Here is a 26,821-nt window from a genome sequence, read left to right as displayed (position 1 = left end):
TCTGGTGACTCCTTTCCTGACCATTTTCTCCCATTTCAGAAACAGAATGAATAAGACTTCCTTCTGATCTATCCCACACCTTGAACTTGACGCTACGGTTATACTGACTATATCATTTCTCATGTGATGCAAGGCTCATTAAGCATGGCGACTTTGTCTTACTCCCCTCTGTTCCTTGGGATGCCTGTACAATCTTTCAAAAAAAAAATGCAAATGCTACCAGTCTCTTTCATGCTTAAAAGTTTCCATAGCTGCCTATTCCCTGCAGGAGGAGGAATCCAGTTCCATTAGGCTGCCTTCTTGGTATGGCCCTTGCCTACCGGTCTCTCCCTACACAGAGTTCCAGGCTTTCTAAGCAATTCCAAGAACAAGTTCTCCTCGCCTCCAGACCATGGCTTACGTGGCCTCTGTCCTCAGTCCTTCATTTCCCTCCTTCCTCCTCCTTTGCCTGGATATCTCTGATGTGTTCTTCTTAGCTCCTGGAAGAAGCCGGCCCAGTCTCCTTCACACCAGGTTCTGCACCTCTAGCCTATCTGCGACACTCCCTCTTCGGGACTAGGCTCACCCGCATTCCTCAACAGACTGTTCCCAGCGGCAGGGGTGACGGCTCATTCACGCCTCAATCTCTCACACATGCTTTACACACCTAAGATAGTCAATATATGATTGTGTGATCACAGCAGGCATGCAGTAAAAAATGGTTGCATTGTTTTCAACTATCTTCAGAATTCGACCTTAGGAGTACCCAACCAATTGCAGCCAGCTACTACTGTTTCAGTGGGGCACAACCACACCCAATGTTTTACGTATTGTCGGTGGCTCCTTTCCAATTGCAGTGGTTGACACAGAGTTCTTTACTCTGGCAAAGCACAAAATCTTTAGGATCTGGTCCTTTGAAAAAAAAGTCTGCCAACCCCTGGTCTAAGACAATATCTTCAAACTTACATATGCCACTTTGACAGTCTGAGTGAACCTACAAACCCCTTCTCAGAATAAGGCTATAACTACATAAAACAAATTCATAAGAACCAAAGGATACAAATTATATGAAAAACAGTGGCCAGATCATAAATATCATCATATGGTAATATATGTGCTTCATCATTAAGACATTAAATTACAGAGCCCAGCAAGGGATTTAACACCTCTGATAACTTCACGGCAGTGATAAACGTAAGTGGTATTTTGAGACATGCGCAGCAATGGAATGAGGCAATGCTTGTGATTTTAATAGTGACAGAGTCTTAGCAATTGTGACCCCCAGGTCCCCAACACCCCTGTGCTTTGTTGTCTACATGCGGTTTTGAAGTGACTACTGCATTTCAGGTGATGAAGCTAAGAATGTAGCTTTCTGCTAACCAAAGTCCTGGAGGCCCTGGGGGAACCTAAGGACTACAGGTGCAGCACCCTGATCTAAGAGAAGAGACATGAACCCCACGATGAGCCAGGGCAAGCATGACAGGAGACAAAACCTCACACTCCGAAGAACCCAGGTTCTGTCAAATTTACAGACTGATTTTACTCAGGATTTGCTCTGCACTAAAACTGGAGAGAAAAGCCCAAAACCACTGAGTAGTGACTGTTTTTTAAAAAACATATATATGTATATATATATATATATATATTATTTGACCTTCAACTTTCAGCCTCTTTATTTATGAATTGGTTCAACTCAGCCCAGATGCCAAACAGATGGATAGAAAGGGGTAATGATAAACCCAGCCGGCAGTGTGTCCCAGCAGGCTAGGCCACAGGACAGCACACTTTTCATTTACAGTTTACAAATGGCTCCCAAAGCTGATACACAAGATTTCAATTTACGTCAACTCCCATCAATCTGACCAGGAATTATATATTAGCAATGCTCACGGTAGGAGGGATCGATTTGTGGAACAGCAGGGCAGACTTCTGCAGAAAACCCGGTGGACTGCCTTTCATTCCGAGCCTGAGACAAGGGTCATGACGATGACCAGAATTTCTGGAAGGAGTGTCTGAGGTTTTCCATTTCAAAACTAAAGGCAAGAAAAAGAAATTCTTCACGGCGCGCTACTTGGTCATACGAAATCTCAGTGCCATCCGAGCAAGCCCATTCTTGCTTAGCTCTATGGTACCGGAGGCTCACACGTCAACAGCAGAGTTTCCCAAACTCGTCCCTGAAGAGAAAGGTGGCACTTTCTTCTTGGCTTTACCCATTCTCCCCCAAATTAACTATTTGCCCAAGAACAATTCTTTAAACAGTTTCAGTTCGAATTGTGGGAGGCGAGAAAGCTGCTGCAGGGCTGTATAACCCTTCAGTCGTGCAGGCACTGCCACCACTCTTGCTATGGACTCTACAAATGCCGTGCAAAAGGGGGCAATTCACTCACTTACGCAGAGCTCGGGAACAAAGTGTGCATTCCATTCTGAAAGAAGGCACACCGGCAACTTTCAAGCCCGTCAAGAAACCTGGATATCGGCCGGCGCCGCGGCTCAATAGGCTAATCCTCCGCCTTGCGGCGCCGGCACACCGGGTTCTAGTCCCGGTCGGGGCACCGATCCTGTCCCAGTTGCCCCTCTTCCAGGCCAGCTCTCTGCTGTGGCCAGGGAGTGCAGTGGAGGATGGCCCAAGTCCTTGGGCTCTGCACCCCATGGGAGACCAGGAGAAGCACCTGGCTCCTGCCATCGGATCAGCGCAGCGCGCCGGCCGCAGCACGCTACCGCGGCGGCCATTGGAGGGTGAACCAACGGCAAAAGGAAGACCTTTCTCTCTGTCTCTCACTGTCCACTCTGCCTGTCAAAAATAAAAATTAAAAAAAAAAATAATAAGAAACCTGGATATTATGGACGCTCAACCATAGAGCAATCCCCCCTTCATGAAGAGAAAACAGGAGTAGTAAGGGAGGGGGGCTGGGAGAGGGGTGCAGCTGTGGACGGTGGGAGGATGGCTGGTGCAGATCCATGGTGGGCTCCCCTGCTTTTCTTTTCGGCAGTGAGGTATGATGCTGGTTACTGTTGAGGCCTCCAACCTTATCGATAAGGGATTCATTGAACCACTGTGGCTAATGATTTTTAAATGATCTATACAGCTTCTAGTGTGGCAATACATTTCCATGAGGCTCAGTGTAAAAGAATCACCATACATGACACCCCCCCCCCCTCACACACACACAAACCACCCTGCTAAGTGCTGGAGACACAGTTTTCACCATCACGACCCTTCCGATGTAACTACTACCCTCAGTCACGCTTCGCAGCTGCGGAGACCAAAGCTCATAGGATTAAGCACCTCGTTGGAGGTTCCAGTTGGCTGTTGGCATTCTCTAGATTTAATCCCATGACTGCCTGTGTCCAGATGTTTGCCAGCACCCACAGTGCTAAGTGCTGTGTTGAACATACGGGAGCAGGTCCTGCCCTCATGTTGCATGATCGGCAGACAGGCTTTGGACAAGTAATTAACTAGAAGCATGCTGAGTATGGCAAGGGAAAGTTACAGATACACATAACCTAGTTTGGGAGCGCAGGAAGGCAGTCAGGGAAGGCTTTCTGGAGGAAGCGGAAGAATCCTAAAGGATGAACACAGCGGTAAGCTAACTGGGGACAGGTGTTGCGGGCCAGCAGGCTGAGCTGCTACTTGGGATGCCTGCATTTCATATTGGAGTGCCTGGTTCAAGTCCTGGCTACTCTGCGTTGGATCTGGCTTCGAGCTAATGTGTACCCTGAGAGCCAGCAGGTGATGGCTCAAGTACTTGGGTCCCTGCCACCCATGTGGAGAGACCTGGTTGGAGTTCCTGGCTCTTGGCTTCAGCCTGGCCCAGCCCCAGCTGTCAGAGGCATTTGGGAGAATGAACTAGTAGATGGAAGATTGATCTCTGTCTTTCAAATATATATATATATATACATATATATATATATTTTTTTTTTTAAGTCAGCTAAGTAAAGAGGGAGAACAGCCTTTCTGAAAGAGAGACTTAGAGCAAAGTGTCATTGTCGGAACAGCATTTGGCTTACCAAACTCATGAAGATGTTTTCACACTAAAGTCTCATGTTAACAGCCATTTGTGCTAATGGCTGAGAGGTTAAGGACGGACAGTGTATTGATCACATTATGGTGTCTGAAGGTGGGGTCTTTGGGATATGATTGGCTTGGACGAGGTTGCCGGGGTGGAGCCCTGGTGGTCGTTATCAACAGATACACATGACTGTGGAGGAGGAGGGTCCTTCCTTAGGCTTCCTGGCTCACCATGTAACTGTCCCTCTGCCATCCTCTGACCTCAGCAGGTACCTAACCCAAAGAGGCTGTGTGATATGGGGCTGTGAACCTCTAGAACTGAGGGCCCAAACAAACCTTCATTCTGCAAGTAGCTCCCTTTGGGTATTTGAAAGTAATGAAAAGTTAACACACTAGGAGAAAACTACCGGAAAGAAGGAAAGAGTCATTGTGAAAGCCATAGTAGGAAAAATTTGCATTGACTGAGCCACTACTGTACACCAGGTACTGCCCTCAGCATTGCCATGTGCATCAACCCAATTACTTTCACAATACCCTGTGGGCTAAGTAAATTATCCCCATGCTGCTGAGACTCAGGGAAGTTAAATCAATCACCCATCTAAGATCGCCTAGCTGAAAAGTGGTAGGGGCAAGGCTTGCCCTGGGGAGTCCATCCCTGTGCGTTAAACCACCAGTCTAGACTGCCTCACCAGTGTCGCAATGACAAGCAGAGTACAAGGTGTTTGGGTGTTGCACAGTCCAGCCTTATTTTACATGTGAGAACACTGAGAACTGGAATCAAGCCACTTTGCCAAGTTGGTCCAGAGCTGTCTCCTCTCACTCTACATTTGGACAAACTTCAACCTCAGAGATGATACCAAGAATCAGGCTACAAGTTTCATTTCTGAATGCAAACTCCTTTAACCTTCATAGCCGCACATCAAAGCACCTCATTCTTTGAATTATTCAAGGAAAATCCACAGTCCTTTCAGCTTATCTCCTAAATTCCAGACTCCATCTTCATTTCAGTAACAGACCTTTGCAGTGTCACTCCCCGTGAGGAAGTCAAGTTCATTGGCTACTTGCAGATTGAGGAAGAGTTCATGATGGGATGGAAAGACAGATGACTTCTGACAAAAAAAAAATGTCAGTTTGTGAAGGTTACATGACCTCGAGATTCTCAAGTGAAACCACTGTGCCGGCAGGCACCACAGTCAGACTAGAAGCAGCCTTGTGTGAGCTGGGGTTTGCAAGTCTTACCCTGGAAGGCATCTGTAAGGGGCCAGGGAATTATTTAGGCAGAAAAGTGTGAAAAAGGAGAACAGAGGAAGTCTTACCCTTTCTCACTTATTAGTACAACTGTTGTGCTGAGATTGAGAGGTCAACATTTCTTAACCTGTCTCCCTAAAACAGATAAAAATATTCTGAAATTTCAAATGCATTCAAAACAAACCAGCAGTGGACTTTAAAATATTATTCACTAGTTGCGTCGGATCAGGGAAAACATATGGTATTTGTCTTTTTGGGATAGGTTTATTTCACTAGGTATAATGGTTTCTAGTTGCGACCATTTTGTTGCAAAAGAGAGGAGTTTTTTTTAACAGCTGAATAGTACCCCATAGTGTATACATACACCATAGTTTCTTTATCCAGTCAATTGTTGTTGAACATCTGGGTTGATTCCCGACATGTAATATATTGGAGAGAAATAGACATTTTGATAAAGGATGATTGTTTATGGCCCTTGTCTCTTCCATTGAAGAACAATCTTTTGTCTAGTTTTGTTTCTTTCCGTTCACAATATTTGCTGAACTCCTTTGCTTAGAGCAAGGTTAACTATACGATCACTAAGTATACTGATAATAGATCACTGTAAACATTAAGAAAGGGAATCTGAGAGGGAGGAGGAGAAGGGTTGGAATGTGGGCAGGAGGGAGGGGAAATCCCACTGTGTTCCTAAATCTGTATATATGAAATATATGAAACTTGTATAAACTTAACATTTTAAGAACCATTATTCATTTATGTATTCTTATTTATTCAAAAGTCAGAGAGAGAATATCCCCCCTTTGTGGATTCATTCACCAAATGCCCACAGCAGCTAGAGCTAGGCCAGGCTGATGCCAGGAACTCGGAACTCAACCCAAGGCTCCCAAGTGCTTGAGCCATTACCTGCTGTCTCCTAGGTTGCAAACTATCAGCAAGCTGGAATTGGAAAAAGAGCCAGAACTTGAACCCAGGCACTCTGATATGGGATGCAGGTCTCCCAAGCAGTGTTCCTAACGCTCACCCCCAGTGAGAGACTTTCATTGAAAGCATTCATTGAAACTTTGGTCTGCTCTTACAGCAGTTGACAAAACGAAGCTCTGACACAATTTTAACCAGTCATATGGCACCTAAAGAAAAACTATAGTAAGTTCTATGAAAACTATCTTTTCTCTTTAACCAACCCAATGGATACCATACATGAAGCATGGTATCCCAAAGATCAATGATAAGAGACATTTTCCCAGGCCTTTGGCTTGACTATGAGAAGGGAACTTACCCTGGGGAAATTCTTAGGTAGAACGAGGAAAATTTCTCAGATATTTATAGTCCAAATATTTCAAAACATATGTAGCTATATTTATGCCCAGTCCTTATTTTGCTGGACAGTAAACAATGACGGCCACAAAGAAATTTTCAGCACTACTTAAGAAAGATTCTCCTTTTCCTCAAATGAATGGCTGTCCTATTTGAGAAAAACAGGTGGCAGGTTTTTTTTTTTTTTATTAAATGCAAAATATGTTGCATCCTGAAGACTTACTTAGAGTTTGCCTCTTCAAATCTTTTCTACACAGCTCAAAAATTAGAAATCTTTTTGCATCCAAGAAGTGAATGAATAGGCCAACTTTAGGGGAGATTATGAAGATAACCCCCATCAAAAAGCTGTCATCCTGCCTGAGTGGGAGACCACACTCTTAGGCCATCACGGAGAGCACACCTTCAGGGTGCTCACACCACAGATGGCCCCTGCCATGGGGCAGAGAGAAGATGAGGGACAAAACTATGCTTTGTCTTAAGCCTATGACTCAAGGGATAATCACAAGTGTATCTACCTGAAATAGCATCAAAACCATCAAACAGAGGCTGGTGTGGTGGTACAGGTGACTAAGCTGCTGCCTGCAATGCCGGCATCCCACAAGAGCACTAGCATGTCACCCAGCTGCTCTGCTTCAGCTCCAGCTCCCTGCTAACAAGCCTGGGAACGCATGGAAGATGGCCCAAGTCCTGCTACACATGCTGGAGACCCTGACAGAGTTCCAGGCTCCTGGCTTTGGCCTAGCCCAGCCCTGGCCTTTACAGCCTTTGGGGAGTGAACCAGCCGATGGAAGATCTCAATCTCATTCTCTCTGATTCCCCCTCACTCTCACTCTGTCTCTCTGTAACTGCCTTTAAAATAAATTAAACAAATAAATCTTTAAAAAATAATAGGAAGGAAAAAAAAAAAAAAAAACTAGCAAATACTCATCAATAGTACCCCCAGATCCTGGTCACCTGTAATTTCTTGGGTTAATCTGTTATTGTTGGACTATCTCTTAACATCATCTTTGATATTGTCATCCCCACTGAATAGCAAGCACTGAGGGCAACTGATGTCTAAGTGCCTACCATCTCAGAGGTTGGACTGGAACCTAATCTTCAGTGACAACCTGGACAAGAGCTTTACATGAAGACACAAAAATCCGAAGAGAACCTCTCAGATAAAACGATTTCTACAATTACTTAGCCATGGTACAACAAAGGCCTGCTTCTTGGCTGTAAAAATGAACTCTTGGCTCATCTCGAGACCATCACATGTGTTTCTGTATACAGAAGGTATCTGGGGAGAAGGAATTCAACATTAACATTAAGTGGGTCTCTCTGGGGAAAAACAGAATAATTGAAGAACCCCAAAAGCTTTTCATGCTTTCTTAATCTACTGAGGCTTTTATAAAAAAAAAATACAGTCAGGCCTCTGTATCTATAGGTCCTACATCTATGAACTCAACCAACTTTGGAACAATAATATTTGGGGAAAAATTGCATCTATACTTAACATGTGCAGATATTTTTCTTGTCATTATTCCCTAAACAATACAGTCTAAGCAAATAATTACATAGCACTTATGCTATATAGGTGCTATTAGCAGTCTAGAGATGACCTGATGTGTACAGGAGGATGTATATAGTCTATATGCAAATAACTCACTCACAGATTTTGGTAAGCATGGGTGGTGGCGGTGGAGGGGTTGTCTTAGAACCAATGGACACAAAAGAATGACTGCACCATAAACTAGGAAGCCTCTGAACAGCAGAAATTGCTTTCTCCTAGTTCTGGGGGCTGACAAGTCCAAGGTCAAGGTGCCAGCAGGTTCAGGGTCCGGTGAAGGCTCACTGTCTGGTACCCTCTTGCTGGATCCTTCCATGGAAGAAGGTGTGAGGGGCCTCTTTGGGACATTTTTTATGAAAGGCCCTTGGTCCCATTTATAGGGGCCCTACCCCCATGATCCAATCACTTTCCCCAAACCCCCCATCCTAATATCATCACCTTCAGGGTTAGGATTTCTGCATACGAATTGGGGGGGTGGGCCACAAGCTTTCAGACCACAGCTGCAGTTCCCGATCTGCAGTCCAGGAAAGCTCCCTCCACAGTTACCTTCTGGCACTCACCTATAAGGGAAAGACCCTGAGATGTTTACCAATGGGCATGTTTTGCAGCCACACAGCAAATGCCACCCCCAGGATCTGCTTCCTTAACCCACATGCCAGCATAGCCGTAAGTGTGGAGAAGTTGTACCTCCAGAGCAATCCTCAAACAACAAGAGAGGACAGAAGCCAGGGGGTAAACGTGTCCCGTCTCTATGGACAAATGTGAGAGGCAGTCTGTAGGCTTCAGAGAGATCACAATGGAATCAAGCCTCAGTGATATGGCTTTGCCCACATGGTGACTTCAGTAACATGGCATTATGCACCACCCTCTTTTCCTGAGCCATTCTCCTCACTCATTACTGCTTCCAGACCCAAGTCCTTGTCTGAGGTTCTGTTCTGGGGTTGACCCCATGCCTTGAGAGGCATCGAAGTCAGGAGAGGAAGTGACTTGTGTGGGGCCGCACAGCTGGCAAGCAGGAGGGTCAGCGCCCTCTCCTGGTCCTCTGGATTTCAATCTGATGACTTCTTTCTTCTTCCAGCTCAGTTGTGCACCCTTGGCTAAGAACCTGCCTTTTGGGGGCCAGCGCTGTGGCATAGCAGGTAAAGCTGCTGTCTATAGTGCCGGCATCCCATATGGTACCAGTTGGGAGTCTCAGCTGTTCCACTTCCCATCCGGCTCCCTGCATCTGGGAAAGCAGTGGAAGATGGCCCAAGTGCTTGGGCCCCTGCACCTGCGTGGGAGACCTAGAAGAAGCTCCTGGCTTCTCTGGGCTGAGACCTGGCCATTGCAGCAATTGGGGGGCGGGTGAACCAGTGGATGGAAAATCTCTCTCTCTGCCTCTCCCTTTCTTTCTTTAACTGTGGCTTTCAAATACATAAAATAAATACTTTTATAAAAACTGCCTTTCTTTCTTTTACCAATGTAGCAGACACAGAGAAAGCTTTAGAAAACACATATTTGAGCACAAAATTGACTTTCACATTTCCTGGGGGGTTGCATATGTGATCTGCTAGATTATCATACAGAATTTTTATATTTTTAAGAATCAAAAACTACTGTGTTGGCTGGGGTTTAATTTACTTGCATAAGTAAATTATAAATGTTTTGTCCCAGGTTTTCCAGATGAGAAAGCTGAAGTGTTAAGATGTTCAGTGTTGCACATTTAACCGGTATTGGCACCAGAATTAGAGTCCTTGGTATTCTAGGCATATTCCAAGTTTTGCCTACCAAGTCTATTCGACAGCAGGTGGAAATTATCCTCAAGGAAGAGCATCTGGGGCTATGTAGGAGGTACATATACACACACATGCATAATATATTCATACATATATACACACATAATATACACATCCATGCATATGCATACATCATATATGTACTTATTTTAAAATTTCCCTACCATCTGTTCCCACCTTTCCAGTAATTAAACAGTTTTCCTTGGAGGATCCAACCCTCTCAAACCTTCCATCCAGGAACTCTGGGACCCACTCGTCATTAGTTCCTGAGTTTACAACATGACCAGTCCTTGACCAAACAGTGACTTTTCCCCACCCTGGCTGCAGGGATTGGCTCTGACAAAGGAAAGGGACCTCAGCATGACCAAGCAGAGTGAACACAGAGGCTCTGCTGGGCCTGTGGACAAACGGTTGCATTCTTTCCAGGAAGGAGCTGAGCTATTCGCCTGCAAGTCGAGTGGCTCTCTTGCCACCATACTGGAAAAGCTGGCCCGAAACAAGGCCAATGAAGCCGAGGGCCGGATGGAAACAAGTGCTGAGACAGCCGGGGTGCGGTCTCTCCTGAAGCCCAATTTGCCACTAGACCTTCTGGTCACAGGCACAGATGCACCGATGCTCTGCTGCCTCAGTTTCCCCTTTCCAGTTTCTGCCATTCGTGACCGAAGGAGTCCGGCCTGAAACAAGCTCTGCACTTGAGCTTTAGCAACCCCGTGCAGGCTTCCCCCCTACACACACAAACGTCTGTTTTCCACTCCCAACAAAGACACTTGGAAGTCATGGAACAGAAGCAGAGCTCATCAAAACCTGGCAGAATCCTTTGTCCCAGCTTCAGAGAGCCTGAGGAACGAGGAGCTGCGCCAGCCCTTTTGTGGAGCCGCGAGGCAGCAGGGCCTCAAACACACCCCGTCATCATTAATGCACGATCCCAATGCCACGTGCATTGTTCCCAGACAAACTCATCAGCCAGCGCCTCAGTCCCAATCCAGGCTGCAGCCAGAGTTCAGGGGAGGCCTTCTACTGGGTATTCCTTCTGTTCACCTATGCTTGCTTCTCTCTCTCTCTCTCTCTTTTGCTCTCTCTGCATAACATTACAGACCAGCATTGAGATCCATTGCTTTTACATCTGTTAGCTTTGTAAGAACATCTAATTATCATTATTATTTTGGCATTTCCCCCATGACAAGCTGAGGAACAAGAACTAGAGAGGTAGAGACAAGAGAAAAAGGGCTGGGAGCAAACCAAGAAACACAGCCCAGGGCAACAGGGATAGGAAGGAAACCATGGACTGTGAAGGGGTCCACCCAGCCCTGAGAAAAACCGTCATCAAAATTTATTTCAAGGATAAATAGATAGGTGTTTCAAGGCCAGGAACAGCACTTTCAAGTGAGAAGAGCAGGCAGGCTTGATGGTCATGGGGATCAGGAGTTTGCACGCCTAGCAGAGTCTTTGGGTGGAAAGGAAATGGGGAAGAGGCAGGGGAGAGGGGACAAGCACCTGCTGCTGAGGTGGGGCGAGGACAGGTGCTGGCTGGAGCAAGAATACGAGCCCCACACCCTGTGCGCTCTCTCTCACACACACGTGCGGTGCAGACCCAGACAGGACTATCCCTCGAGACTCACGTCCCCCTCAGAACACCTGCATCCCACTTATTTGGCTTTTGAAAGTGACGTGCAGCCTTACCTGGTGAATTCCACAGAATAGTACTGAATAGGGGAGCTTCCCTCCCTCTCTCCAGGCTTCCAGGAGAGGGCCACTTCGGAATCAGAGACCACGACCACGTGTGGCTGCTGGGGCGCAGCAGGAGGCAGGCAGGAATCTGGGCAGGACAACAAGCACAACTAGACTTGGCTGGTGGGCCCAGCGGCTGGAGGGATTGCAAACATAAAAAACACATGTGCTTCCTACAGCCCACACGGCTCCGCCCACAACAGCCTCAAAATCTAAACCAAGCCGACACGCACAAAAAACTCATCACAGCTGGATTCACTGTGGAACCTTTGAGTCACTGAGAGCCGCTCTCCCCTTCTCCAGCACCTGTGCCTGGGAACCCAACTACACTGGGACATGCAGGAAATCACTGCCTTTGGACGCAATGGTGATCTTCAATCACACTCTCATCTCCTAACAACTTTTCGTTTCCATTTGCCTATTGGAATTGATATTTACCTACTAGGAAAAATTAAATGCTTGGCATTCCGGCCACTGTGTGTGTGTGTGTGTGTACTTCCTCTATGATCAGAATATACAGCATGGAAGGACATCTGGGAAACACCCCGGTGTGTGAAGATGTAGGAGTCCCCCATGATCCTATCACCGCAGGTAGCCACTGTCAACATCTTCCTATGCAGAATTTTGCCCCTCCCAGCCTTTGTTCATACTATTGCTTGGGCCTGGAAGACTTCATCTGCCCTCCTTTCTTATGCATTTCCCATAATTCCAGCTGGGGATGCACCAGAGCCCCTTGCTGCCTTCTCCCTCCACAGAGTGCCTTGTGGGCAGTGGCAGATCCACCCCAATTTGCACCCCAGTGTGTGGCCCAGGGCTGCCTCAGTGAGCACGGATGGATTCCTTTTCTCTATCAGCCTTTCCTCCCACTCCCCTTCCTCACATGCCTAATTCCCACTTGCCTGCTACATTTTCACCCGGTTGGCGTCTGCTGGGGAAATTCTTTCTTATCCCTACATCACACATCCCTACAGCACCGGAGGTAGCACTTACTTAGATGATGTCTTGACTCACCCAGTAAGTTCCACATGGGCTGTACATTGGTCATCACTGAATTCCCAGATCCTACCTAGCACACTGGCGTGCAGTAGGTCCCTACTGATCTCTGCTGAATGAAAGAAGGGCAGCCTGTCCCTTTGCTATTCCTAGTGCATTTAAACCGATTTTTACCTTGCGACAAGGTGGTGATGTGCCGAGGAGAGCTGAGCCGTCCTTTGCCAGCCTGACTGTAAGCTGCTACACTCACTCGATATTCAGTGCCTGGTTGCAAATCTCCGATCACTTCCTCCTGGCAATGACCAGACAAGAGAGGTGCCAACAATCAGAAGTTCTGTTTGCACAAACCATGAAGTTTCTATCACCTTTACCTGCTGAGGCCCCTGTGCAATTGCTTGGGCTGGAGGGAGTTTTGCTTTGTGTGGGATTGGCCCAGTTTTAAAATTTGCTAAAAGGAAAACATTGTGAAATATGTTCCAAGATTGGAAGATTATGCTTTTCTGGAATCTCTACACTATTCTAGAACTGGGTCCCCGTCACACTGTCAAACCTTGCTCTCAACCTCAGAATCCTCTGATCAGAGCACGAGGCTGCTGGAGTGCAGGTAACCATTTTTCCCAGGGTTGGAGTTCCCTCTGCAGAGGCTCGTGCACTAACCACCAAAGCGAACTGAGGTCTTGATCCGTACGGACGGACGGACGGACACCGCTTTGAAACAGCATCAGAATCACCCGGAAGTTTTTCTCAAAACAAATTGTTGAATCTGACCCCCCAGACTGTCTGATTCAATAGGTTTTGGTTAGGACTTGGGGATTTGCATTTTTAACAAGTTCCGTGTGCTGTTGCTAATCCAGGGATCCCCTGATGAGAACCGCTGGGACTGATGATGGATGCGTGTGTACGTGAACTTCCCCTACATGAAAGGCCCTTACCAGAAAGCCCCAGTTGAAGAGGATGTGCCCTGCCTTGGGTGTTGACAAAAGTGATGTGCTCCTGAGGTTGCAGCACTAAATGCTTGAGTGGGGGCCCGAGTCTCATCGGTGAGAAATAGCATCACATGGGAACGCCAAGAGCTCCGGCACTGGAGTCAACCAGACCCAGGTATGAATCCTGATCTAGCCACTTAGTGCTAGCTGCAGCCTTAATAGGAAATTCCTTGAGCTTCAGTTTCCTCCTCTGTAAAGTGGGAATGACACGTGAGTATTTTGCACGATCTTAATGTTTGGGATAAGGTTTGAACAGCAGCTGGGATGGCAGATGTTCTTGAATGGGTTGTACTGATTATTGTCTTGGGTATGCGAGGACCCTCTTCTATGATCATTGAGGTTTTTCTCTACTCCAGGGCCAAAGCCCAACCTGTGACACCTTCCCTCACCACGTGGAGTGGACCTGGCCATCACACCCTATTTACTGTTGTGCCACTACTGGGACACTTATATATATATATATATATATATATATATATATATAACATATATATAACATTATATTATGTATATATATATATATATATTACAAATTGTTACTAACTCTGAGACCCCAATCCATTTGAGGGCAGGATTGCATCTGAAATGTGTTCATACACTCCACAGATGACAAAGCACTCACTGTTGCTAAGAAAAATTAGGGAGATCCAAAGATGTATTTTAAAATAATGATCTAATACTTAATACAGTAGTTTTAAAATACTAACTACACATCAGAAACATCTGCAGAGAGAAAAAAGAGTGCTGGTGCCTGGATGCCACACCGGGCTAATTATCACTGTGTCTGGGGACAGACATTGTTCAAAGTTCTTCAAGTGATTCCACTGTGAACCACGGGTCCGGGGCGTGGTCACCACCAATGCTCTAAATCCCACCTGTCCTTCTCCTCTTTGTCTCCTGTATCTGCCTTATCCTTCTTCTATTCTCACTGTGCTAAGTCTCTCCCAGCAGAACCACCGTCCCCTACCACGTGCACGCTTGGCTCTTTTCCTCAGAGGCAAACTTCTTGAAGAGCTGTACCTACCCTTTCACCCTCAAGCCACTCCTCACCTGAGTCCCATCTGGCATCCAGCTACTACAAAGCTCCCGGAATGCTCTTACCAAACTCCTCACAGTGGCTTCGTAGTAACTCTAAGGGGCATGTCTCAGCCTCGCTTCTAAAACCATTGCCCACCTTTGCTTCTGAAGTCTCTTGGCTTCCTTGGGAACCCTGACTCTGTTCCTCCTTGGCCTCCGTCTATTTCTCTTGCTGCTCCTTTCCAGGGTCCTCCACTCTCTTCTCTTTCTCTGCCCCTTCTAAGTGTTGCAAATTCCAAGAAGACCACCCATCATCATCTTCATCTTCTCTTCTCCTATGTAGAATCTTGCTGGGTAAACTCACTTCCTGTTCCCTCAACTGTTGGCACCACCTTCACATCTCCCAGTTCCACACCACTGGCTCTGGCCTGCCTCTTGATCTCCAGGCATCCATTTGTGGCTGCCTGTTGAACATCGCTACCCCAAAACTAGCAAGCAATGTAAGTTCAACACAACCCAAGCTCAACTAATCACTCCTCCTCCTTCTACCACACACAACACAATGTATTGGCTGTGTCACCTCATTTCTGCCTTTCATTACCTAAGCCAGAAATTCTTGCACCTCTTACACATCACTTGAATCTGCTCAGGTCATTTCATCCTTACAGCCATGGAGGTCCGAGTTCTGATAACTAAACGATGCACTCTTATTCTTCCTGCCAATAGACTGCCTGTACCTCCCACCTAGACTCCACACTGCTATGGTGGAGTTATCTTCCAAAATCCCCACTTTCCACTTCAACAATTCCCGGAGAAGGGCATAGTTGTATCCCCCACCCATTCATCCTTCCAGTATCGTGCCATGCCACCTCCCCTCCTTGCATTCTTCATTCCAGTCATTCTTAAGAACTTGGCAAGACTCAAATTTATGCCATTCAATTCCTTGCCTCGGGGCCTTTGAACTTGCTGCTCCCTCCACAGGAAATGCCCTTCTCCCTGCTCTTCCGAGCTCAACCTGCTCATCCTTCATGGCTCAGCTCGGCGGAGACATTACCTCATTTCTCTGACCCCAGCCCCTCCCCTACGATTCCCGGGCATCTTTGATCTTAGCACCACTCACCTTGTATTGTAACTGCTTGTTCATTTGTCTCTTTCTCCCTACCCACTTGAGAGCAAAAAGTGTTTCTCTCTCTGGCATCCCAAAGCTTAGCATATTACCAAACACAGACCAAATGCTCATGACTGCCTTTTGATGAATGAATAAACAAATTGAAGTGAAAACAAAACCAGAGAATCAAGGGCCATGGTGTTCCTTATACACAGATTACCTCATTACCACGGATCCCTGCATTGTGATTGATAGCATCAGCAGTTGCCAAGGTTTGAATGTGTCCATCCAAGATCTTATGTTAGAAACTTAATCCCTAAAGCAACAGGTTGGGATAAGGAGCCTAATAAGGGGCATTGGGGTAAGGGGAGCAGAGTCCTCACGAATGGACTGTGACTGGTACTGCGGCAGTGGGGTGGATACCAAGAGAGGGGACTGGCTGTAACAGTGAGCACAATCCCTTGCTGTCCTGCGCTTCTACCTTCTGCTATGGGATGACGCAGCAAGAAGGTCCCTACCAGATGCTGAGCAGATGCCAATATCATGCCCATGGACTTCCTCGCCTTCAGCATCATGAGCCAAAAACATTCCTTTTCTTTATAAATTACCCAGGCTGTGGGATTCTGTCACAGCAACATAAAACAGACCAACAGAGAACTCTGCCCCAGGCCCTGGAGTCAGTATTTCTGAACAGGACTGACTTCCTGTTGCTCATTTCCACCATGCCTTTCCAACCTGCTGCCTTCTTCCATGTCCATCTTCACTGCCTTGCTTAGGGCCCTTGGACTCCTCACCTGGGCCATTCCCACAGCCTCCTCCAGGGCTTCTGTCTCCAATCTGTCACTTCCTCCCACTCCTCTCATTTTCTCTCCATCCCACAAGCAGCTTCACAGAGCTACAGACCTGCTTTCATAGCGCCTTGATCCTATTCCACTTTGTGCATCCATGCATCCCAGCTCTACCTTCTATCAAGCTGGGCAGTTAAGAGACTGGAGGCTCCACCATCCCAGTTCCCACTCCAGGCTTTCCCCACGGCAGCAGAAACACTTTCAAAGCAAGGCAATGCTTTCACAGGTGACAGCCTTAGGATGCTTTACTCTGAGGGAAGTCGTCATGCTGTAAGAAGTGGGGGAGTGATGCTGAGGCTTCAAAAGTTATGCTAGGTATTACAGATGAGCCAATGTTAAATCCAGCTATGATTAGCTACCATTTGTAGGGGTATGTTCTCTGTTCTAGAGGAAATACACATTTGAACACATACTCTTAATTCTTGCTTCAGTTCTGTGATGTAGCACTCTTATATTCTTTTTTTTTTTTTTAATTTTTGACAGGCAGAGTGGACAGTGAGAGAGAGAGAGACAGAGAGAAACACTCTTATATTCTTTTACAGAGGAGAAAAATCACAATTACAGGGATAAAAAGGTCATAGTTTGCTCAAGGATGTATTTTTAATATTCAGCCAAGTGGGGATTTTTGCTCTGATCACTTTGATTCCAAGACCCAAGTTCTAATTGGGTATATGAAAAAGGCTAAGTAATATTTACAACAACAGAAAGACTTACCAAAAAACACTGAAGACCATGTTATTACTACTTTATCTAGAGCATGGAAGGTAATGTGTCAGAAATTTAATGTTACCACCAGGGTGGGCATTTGGCCTAGGAGTGAAGATGCCCATGTCCCACATTGGACTGCCTCAATTTCTTTCCCAGCTCCAGTCCTGATTCTAGCCTCCTGTTAACGAGATTCCTGGAAGGTAACAGTGGTGGCTCAAGTAATTGGGTTCCTGCCACCCATGTGGGAGACTTGGATTGACTTTCTGGCTCCCAGTTTTGGCCCCAATCTAACCCTGGCCATTGCAGGCATTTGGGAAGTGAACCATGAGTGGAGTTCCCTCTGTCTGTCTCTGCCTCTCAAATCAAGAAAAATTTTCAAAAACTCTACCACTGAAATCCAAAAAAAGTTATTTATTGAATTTCCGTATATAGATTTTAAAACACTAAACCTCTTTATTAGACAGATTAGTGCTACCTGCCGCCGAGTGTGTTCTGAGAGGCAGAGCGTTATCATCCCCAGATGCTGTTTGCTGCCTAAGCCCTTCCCTGTGCCAACACACTTGCAAGCTGTGTTGGATCAAGCTGTGAGGATCAAGGGGACTGAGTCCCTGGGGCTGTGGAGAGGGGTTGGAATCCCGACTGTGCTGTGACCACCTCCTCCGACATCTCTCCACCCTCCTTACACGGTGACTTGGGGGATGACCTAGGAGTGGTTAGTAAAATGCTCCACAATTCCAGACTCTGGATTTCTGTCTTTAAACATCTTGCCTCACTACTTTAGCCTTGTGCTAAACTGGAAAAGATGCTGAATACGCTGCTTTCCAAGTAGAAAAACTGTGTTTTGCCATTTTTGTTGCCTCATGAAAATTTGAAAATAAGTCAAGATGTTCTCTCTCTCTCTCTCAGATTTTATTTCTGAGCAAGATGGGGGTGAAAAACAGAGTGAGAGAAGCTTCGTTCCTGGAGCAGAGGCCAGAGTGAATTCCACAGTCTCTCCTGATCCTCCTCCACCTCTTTTTTTTTGGAGGGATGGGGGGCAAAGTTGAGCTCTTTGCTGCATAATAACTGTGCTTTGGGCTCGTCTACCCCTTTCTTCCCCTCTCAGGACCACTGGTGGCTGTTGTGCTATTAGCGTTTACATTTGTAGAGCAGAAAAGCAGGGAAAGTCATGTCGCAGAGCCCAAGTAGAAGGCCTGAGCAACCCTGAGCCCCAGGACCCTTCCTCTTCCATGGATTGCCATCACAACCAACTTCCTTCTCATGACTGGCATCGGCATTAACAGTCTGCGATCATATAGCATCCTGGAATTCCTGAAATCTTTGCACATCGCTACCTCTTTGAATCCTCATGAACAGCCCCAATAGGTCAGTGCTAATAGTTCAAGCTTACAGAAGACTAAAATAGATCCAGAGAGCTTGTATAACTGCCCTTGGGGGAGCAAGGGGTCTGGTTTCCCTTAGAGAACACACCACAGCTTGGTATGTTTCCAATCGTCCGACTTCCAGACCCAGCACGTCTCATTCTCAGAGGACCTGGCTTTTGCAGATGCTCAGCTGCCTTCGCCGTGACGACTGAACTAGTCCCATCCCTTCCACTCCTAGGCTGTGAGCTGGCTACTCTGTCTCCTGGCACCCATGCTCTCCTTCCTCAGAATGCCCCTATGTTAGCCGGGCCACGGTCACAGAAGAACTACATTTCCCAACTGCTCTTACTTCTAGGTGTGGCCATGTGACTCAATTCTGTCCAATAGGATTCCAGTCAAAATGCTGAGTCACCCCTTAGGGGAAGGGGTACATTCCGGCTCCTTTTTTCCTCATCTATTGCCTGGAACATGGCGGTGGTGCTGAGCCGTTTAAACCATGGAGAGGAAGGCATAAAACGTTAGCAGAACAATGGGATGGAAGGAGACTGGGTCACTGATACAGGGAAATCATCAGAAGAGTCCTACATCGGTTATATCCAGGCAGTTGTATGAGGGAAACATAGATAACATGTTTTGTTAGACTCTCTGTTATGTTGGGTTTCTGAACCTCTAGTCTTATGTCCTCACTGATAAATGATCCAATGTACAGAAATAACCTTGGTAGGCAGATAAGAGAAGCCCCCCAAAAGATGAGCCCATTCTCACCTTGCATGGATGAAACCTTGTTAAATAGTTCTAAACTTAATTCTTTGATTCCAATTGATTCTCAATCTACATACTTTCTTTTCTTACTGCTAGAAAGCAGTTCATTTGTTTCCAGAAACGAGGCTAAAGGTTGTCCTCTTCACTAGAGCAGAAGAGCAGTGCTAGAAGGGGCATGAAGTGGGGAAGGCCTTGCACTAGGAGCCAGGAGACCCAGGCTCTGTCAAACTCACGCAGCCTTAGGTGTGCTACTTGGTCTCTCCAGGGCAAAGGTTCTGTGATTCAAGCTCTATGATTCTTTAAACAACCTTCATTGTTAGCTAATAAACTTGGATTCAATTTCACAGTTGACCCCACAAGGCAAATTTCAGCCTCCTTTGCCTTAGCAACTGTTGAGGACATCTAGCATCATCTGATTGAAGGCAGCAGAGACACAGAAAAGAGGTCCCTTCCAAGCATTCTCCTTCCAATGGCACTGGGGAATACTATGCAGAACAGAGTGGATAGAGGAGTTGAAGAAATTTCTACCCCTTTAGTGGTCATAGAAAGTTAGCATTTTCCAGGTCTTTGTAGCAGAGGCAGCACTGGCTTTGGGTAACAAAAAGTTCTCATGCGCAGATCTGTCCTGTGTACAGCAGGAAAATTAGCATCCCTGATGTTTGTCCACTAAAATGCTCACACATATTTCTATGGGCCCCTTAGAGTCAAGGTACCTCTACTTGGAAACGGTCGCTGGCCCATTCCTTCATAGCCAAAGAGAGATTCAGAGGAGCTCACTCATGCTCTGGGGACACAGCAGGAACAAGATCCCAGTTTTTTGACTCTTGGCTAAGTTTTGTTTCTCTAACCTTGGATAAGACCCAGGTAGAATCACTGCTCTGTGTCAGCCAGACCAATGGATTCCAAAGCAGGATGGCGGTGCCTCCCCAGGGGTGAGCAAGACAATCTATGATGATAGGAGAAAACCCAGCATTTTCTATGTCTGTTTTATCTCCTCCTTTAAAATTTTCTGAGGTTTTCTAATGTATATATTAATATAGTAGCATATACATAATTTATAAATATACATGATATATAAAATATACTGGTGATAGTATGCATGATAAAAAAGTGTAGAGACTACCTGTCTAAACCTCCTTTACTATTTATAACTCTAAAAGGTTACCAAATTGCCCTGATGTGCTTTAATATTTTGCTTTCAGGATGAACCATTCAGAATTTTCTTAGAAAAAAGATAATAGTGCATGTGAAATGCTAACCAAATCAGAAGCTTCTAGAGGAAAATTAACAAACAAGACATCAGAGTTCCACATTATCAGTGAAATCACTTTAGTCAACTTATAATTTAAACCAGACTAACTGCTTGTCAACCTGATCCTGTTTGGCATTCAATCCAGAAATCAAATCTACTATTTGTGGGGGAGGAGGAGGGCAGTTTTGCAGTATTGCAAAGACAATCTAGAATTGTTAGGATGAGTAAGCAAAGGAGAGGCTATGTGGGAGGAGTGTGGGTGGGGGGGTTACTCCCAGTGTTCTGCTCACTTATTTATTTAACTATTTTTGGGGGGTCAGCATTGTAGAATAGTAGGTTAAGCCATCACCTGTAGCACCAGCATCTCATAAGGGCATGGGTTTGAGTCCCTGCTGCTCCCTGCTAATGGCCTGCAAAAGCAGCGGAAGATGGCCCAAGTGCTTGGGCCCTTCTACACGTGTGGGAGACCCAGAAGAAGCTCCTGGCTTCAGCCTGGCCCAGACCTGGCTATTGTGGCCATTTGGGGAGTGAACCAGTGGATGGAAGTTCTCTCTCTCTTTGAAACTCTATATTTAAAATAATAAATAAATCTTTATAAACATAATCTTTTTTTTCTCCTTTCAAACTGGTTTCACCTAGGCTTGGGACAGTGTTTAAATTACTCAGCCTTTAAAGAGGTTCCCTGAACCTTACTTTGCCACTTGAGATGAGACAGCACACACAAGCGTAACACAGCCCTTTCTAAATTGTTACAAATCCATACTGTACGCTTGACGGTCCCAACTCGCGCTAGAACTGACCAGCCCCTGTTGGGAGAGGGTGGGGGAGGGGCTTAATTTTTCCAAAACATACTTACAAAAATCACTGGGTGATCACGTTGTTCCTGGAGAGGAGAGAAAACAGAGGCAGCATGAGGAAGAAAAGAAAACTTGCAAGTCTAAAATGACCCCATAAAGCGTCTGCCCGTTTGGCTACGTTCACCCAAGCTTCAGCAAACGCACACCTTGCATTGCCGTGTGACCACTTACTCAGTTCTTATTCCCTGCCAGGTGTCACGCTGAGGGCTCCACCACCAGTACCTCACCTGAGACCCAGCCTGTCCGCACGCTGCGGGTGACATGATACAGCAGAGCCTCCCACTCTTTCTCCGCTCGTGCACGTGAGCTGTCTCAGGAATATGTTTACAGCACTTCTAGGCCAGAAGAAATGGCCGACCGTTCAACTTACCAAGTAATGAGATTCAAGCAACTTGGTAGTAGCAGTCCCATAAATATTGCTGTTTTCCTTGAAACATTTAAATATTCCACAGCGTTACCACGAATGCTACAGAGCCGCAGGACACCCTGGCTCGGAGCTTGGGAACAGTGGATCCGTACTATTCGAATCCATATATTGCTGATGGGAATCTGAGACCTAGAAAGCCATACCAAGTCTCTACCTCTCCCTCCCTGACTCACGCCCTTTGCATCTACCCCTTGCTTCCTCTCTCTAGTCTGTAAATTCTCCAATTCCATCATCCACCCAAACACACACATGTGAACACACACACACACGTGTGCACATACACATGTACATTCTCTGGGTTCAAACCATTCTCTCTTTGGGATGGCCCTCCCTCAAGTCTGAATTTCCGGAAAATGTCCTACTTCAGTTCCCGAGTTGTAACTCTTGACCACTTGTTCCCACACCCATCTCTCCCTCTTCAAATCTTTTGTCTATTAAGTGGCATGCTAATGACATCTAGCCTTATGCTGTTCTCTGATTGTTTTATCAGTGGGAATGATAAAACAAGACGTTGCTCCCAAAACACTGGCGGGGCTTTATCATGCACTAGGCATACAGAAGCCACTATGCAAGTCTGCTGAAATCAGCAAGATAAAACTGGTAGCACATTCTAATGGCTGGAAAGGAGAAAAATTTATTTATCATAAAGGTCAACAGGAATTATAATTCCCATCGGGATGGCTTTTTACACTTGATCTTAGCCAAAAGGCCGAGAAGCGATTAGATGGCTTTCTACAGTTTACCCAAGACTTCTCCACACACTGTTCTGTTTGGTTCTCACAGCGGTATAATCACCACACCCCCTTCCCAGGAGAAAGCTGAGGACTAGGCAGGTTAAGTGACTTTGGCCAAAGTTACTGACAGGTTGGCCAAGTTCCAACCTGGGAGTGGAGGAAGCAGGCATGGAAGCCCAGGGTGCTGGTCTCCCTCCTGGTCAGGTTTCCTCTGTTTTGGGTTTTCACTGCAGCAACCTTCAGAGAGATGCCAGCTTTCAGCCAGGCTTCCCTATCACGGGCAGGATCTCCATCGCAGATTCCAAGGCACCTGTCTCCGGAAGTGTGCCCTCAATACCTAGTCTGTGTTCCCAAAAGTACAGTGAGCCCTGCAGGACACAAGACCAGGATGGCTGGGGAGACCTTGGTGGGGTCACTGGGTTTGCTAAAAGTTCCAGGGCTGTTGAGGGGAGAGGGACCTACAACTTGTCATGTCCTACATGGAGCGAACCCCGTCTGCCCCTCTGAGGACAGAGCACTCCATCAAGGCTGGGGCCAAGGGCTACTGAAGCCAAAAGGGGTGCATCAGCAAAAAGTCTGTTTGAGATCAAAAGCATATCACACCCGATGTAAGCACCCCGAAAAAGGGCAGCTTTTCTTTTGGACTCTTGTGAACTCTGGTGAGAATAACTCGAGCTGCGGCTCAGAAGTCAGGCCGCCTTGGGCTTCTAGGGGGCTTTATCACGTTTAATGTGGGATTCGGGGAAGTTCCTTCACTTCTTTGAAGTCACTTCAAGTGTCAGTGTCCTTGTCAGTCAAATCAGGTCATCTGGGAGTTGTGAAAATTGAATGGGAAAACATGCATAGAGCACGCGGGATCGTGTTCAGCTGGTGTCACACGCTCCACAAGTGACAGTCACTTATCAAGGCAGTAGATGACAGCTAGGTTGCAAGCCACATGCTACATGTACCCAGTAGGCTCCTATTAAGCAGAGGTCACAAGCATTCTCCATTGCGCTATAGCAGCTTCATGGGCACTGGTGTATAACTCCTTGGAGGGCAAGCCGAGGGGCTCTGGCCTGGAGCGAGTACTGGAAACACTGAATGGAGAAGGAGAGTGAAAGCAAAGGCAACAGAGACACCGAAGGCGAGAGGTTCACCCAGAGGGACCTTGACAGGAAACAGATGAGGAACCAACAATTGGTTAGTGGAAGCACAGGATGCCGGGCTTGAAAAGAAAAATATACAACTTGCCCGTCTGAATACACACTTCAAATTGCACCATTTTCTTCGCCATTGTGTCTCCAGGCAGTTGGGAAGATACAAATGCATCATATTTATTTATAAAGCTTTATTGGAATTTCAAAACTTTATGAAGAAAAGAACAGAGAAAACAGCTGTAGAGTGGTTCTTTCCTGGTCTGAGAAGATGGGGTTGAGTTCAGGACTTTTTGGTAGACACCTGCTTTTCCCAAGATACAGACTGCCTGGCACAGAGGTAATGTTCATGTGAGGTATTTGGCAGTTTTTTTTAAAAAAAATTATTTGAGACACAGACACACACACACACACACACACAGATCCCATCCTGGTTCACTCTCCAAATGCTTGCAATAGCTGGGGCCAGGCCAGGGCCAAAGCTGGGAGCTGGGAACCCAATGCACATCTCCCTGGATTGTGGGTGGCAGGCATCCAACCACTGGAGCCATCCACTGCACCCAAGGGTTTACATAAATAGGAAGCTGGAGTCAGGAGCCAGAGCCAGGAATTGAATGCAGGGACTCTAATGTGGGACACAGGCACTCTAACTGGTGTCTTCACCACCAGGCTGAACACCAGTCCCCCCAGTCCCCCCGAAATCACACAGGTCTATACGAGCATTACTATGGCATGTGCAGCAGCCCCCAGACACCAAAGTAGAAATCCATCTGAATTTCCCCAAATGCCAAGCGCCCAGGTGTGTGGAGGGGCTGCCAGGAGGGAGATACTCACAGTGGCCAGGGTGTCCTGGCTGAGGGGCACCCCATGCGACCGCTCCTGCAGGAACTTATCCGTGCCGACTTCAGAGTAAAAGACCTGGAAAAGAGGCAGACACCCTGGTGAGGGCAGAACCCATAATTCTCCAGGATCAAAGGTTTGAACCCCATTCACAAGCGTGCCGGGTTCTAAAGTCCATGGCCTCATCTCTTGCACACTAGCTTTGTGGAACAAACGCCAGCCATACTTGGAAGGGTCACCAACCCAGGAGCCTGCAGAGGCCAGGGAGGAAGACAGCCAACAGTGAAGTGCAATGAAGAGGGGTCCAGCCAGCTCCTCTTGCTTTCACCCAAACCGTGACCTCTCAGGGAAGCTGTCATGTTCCCATCTTTGAGGTGAACAAGTCCAGAAATACAGCAGGACCAGGCCACGACCAGCGGCTCCTGTTCCTCAGTGCAGTGGTACAAAGTGGGGGAACCCAGCGTCCACGGGGGAGCTGGCATCTATCCAAATGGGCAGCTCAGCTCCAGTGGGTCAGGTGCCTCACTGGCATATAGATGCAGTGTAGCCAGCTCTACCTCTAACCCGGAAATTCCAGAACTCCAGATACCTGTCTGAAATGTCCTGACTTCTACAAGTGAACTTGGTTCTAAAAAACTGTGCACAGAGAACATTTTGATGAACTGCAATCAGCCCAGTCTATAACCTTGACAGATAACAACATGCTCCCTCTCCCTTCCTCCCTTTCACCTGCCCACTCCTTGAATTCAGATTATATTGTTGACAACATTCCATGTGAATCCCCTACGCTTCCCCGTATGTCTGCTTAATTCTCCAAATTTGGCCATGGGCAGCTGGATAGCAGGAACCATATTTTCTACTTGCTTTATATTTTTCCATCACTCAACAGAGAAAGTACTGAATAGGTCCCAGTGGATTAATGCAGATGCAACATTCAAGAGTCTACAAATGTTATTAAGTGGGGAGTATTTCTTCTAGTGTTACAGAGAAGGGGGTCATTATTAACATGGGAGCACTCATACAAGGAGTGAGCATCCCTAACCCAAAACCATGAAATCCCATAGGTTCCAAAATCTGAAACTTGCTGAGCACTGACAATGACATCACAAGAGGAAAAGTGCACAAGCTGATGTCCTGTGACAGCTTGCAGTCAAAACACAGGGGCACTAAAAATACCCTACATATAAAACCATCTTTAGGATATGTGTCTAAGGTATACCTGAAACATAAATGAATTTTGTGTTTAGCACTTGGCGCCCAACTCCAAGAAATCTCACCATATATATATATATATATATACACACACACACACATATATGTGTATATATATATATATATATATAATTTGCATCCATTTGCAAATATTTACACATTGCTAAAAACTCTGAAATTGGAAACATTTCTGGTCCCAAGCACTTTGGTCAGGGAGACTCCATCTGCACAGAAGTGTCAACGGAAGGCTGCAGAGTCACCTGCACTCCCACGGCACCAAGCCCCAAGCCCACGTACTCACCGTGTACCCGACAATGGGGCTCCCAGGGTGCCTTGGCATCTTCCACTGGATGCTGAAAGCTGTGCAGTTCAAGGCTCCAAGCTTGATGTCAAGAGGAGGCCCTACCTTGCCTGTCCCGAAATGAAAGAGAGCGTGTTAGAAGCTCCATGCATCCCACCTCTGGTGCAATCACACAAGATGAGGAACAGACTTCCAGGTAACTCCACGGGCCAGAAACGCAGCCATCTCTTGGCTATACCACCTACGTCTCAGCTGACCTTGACACAGCTTTTCAATCCCCTCCCAACCTGGCCTCAGAAAAAAAAATCAGCCAACAAATGCCCCCAGTCCCTTCTCTAACAGCTAAGAGGTCAGGGACCAGCAGAGGGAGAGTCAGGGTAGCAAAATTGAACACTTCTGATCCGACCCTCAGAATATGCAATGGATTAAAGCAGGTGATTTATTTGCTCAATAGCATGTGTGTTTTATATAGATCTGTCTGCTTATACAGTTAGTATACTCCTATCACAGAACCTTTAACAAATATGGTTAGGTATAAAATGGGATTTAAAATATTCAAATGCTTGGGGCTGGCACTGTGATGAAGCAAGTTAAGCTGTCGTCTGTAACACAGGCATCACTTACGGGTACTGGTTCATATCTTGGCTGTTGCACTTCGGCAAATACTCTATATA

The 26,821-nt window shown here is 46.4% G+C and overlaps 1 protein-coding gene and 1 pseudogene across 2 annotated transcripts in view; both read right to left on the bottom strand.

Annotated features, from left to right (window-relative positions):
- The window catches only part of EGFLAM (EGF like, fibronectin type III and laminin G domains), a 179,527-nt gene that overhangs the window by 94,296 nt on the left and 58,410 nt on the right, over positions 1 to 26,821 (bottom strand). For both annotated transcript variants that reach the window (XM_062212122.1, XM_062212121.1), the window contains exons 2-6: positions 26,148 to 26,257; positions 24,629 to 24,712; positions 21,497 to 21,523; positions 12,770 to 12,887; positions 11,555 to 11,690 (exon numbers count right to left, since the gene is read on the bottom strand). In XM_062212122.1, coding sequence (XP_062068106.1) covers positions 11,555 to 11,690; positions 12,770 to 12,887; positions 21,497 to 21,523; positions 24,629 to 24,712; positions 26,148 to 26,257 — 475 coding nt within the window. The remainder of the gene's footprint in view (positions 1 to 11,554; positions 11,691 to 12,769; positions 12,888 to 21,496; positions 21,524 to 24,628; positions 24,713 to 26,147; positions 26,258 to 26,821) is intronic.
- LOC133774767 (U2 spliceosomal RNA) lies at positions 22,466 to 22,645 on the bottom strand (annotated as a pseudogene).

The sequence above is a fragment of the Lepus europaeus genome, chromosome 15, assembly GCF_033115175.1.
Source record: "Lepus europaeus isolate LE1 chromosome 15, mLepTim1.pri, whole genome shotgun sequence".
NCBI lineage: Eukaryota > Metazoa > Chordata > Mammalia > Lagomorpha > Leporidae > Lepus > Lepus europaeus.
Note: the sequence above shows the minus strand (reverse complement) of the source record. Positions and strands in the feature narration are given on the sequence as shown.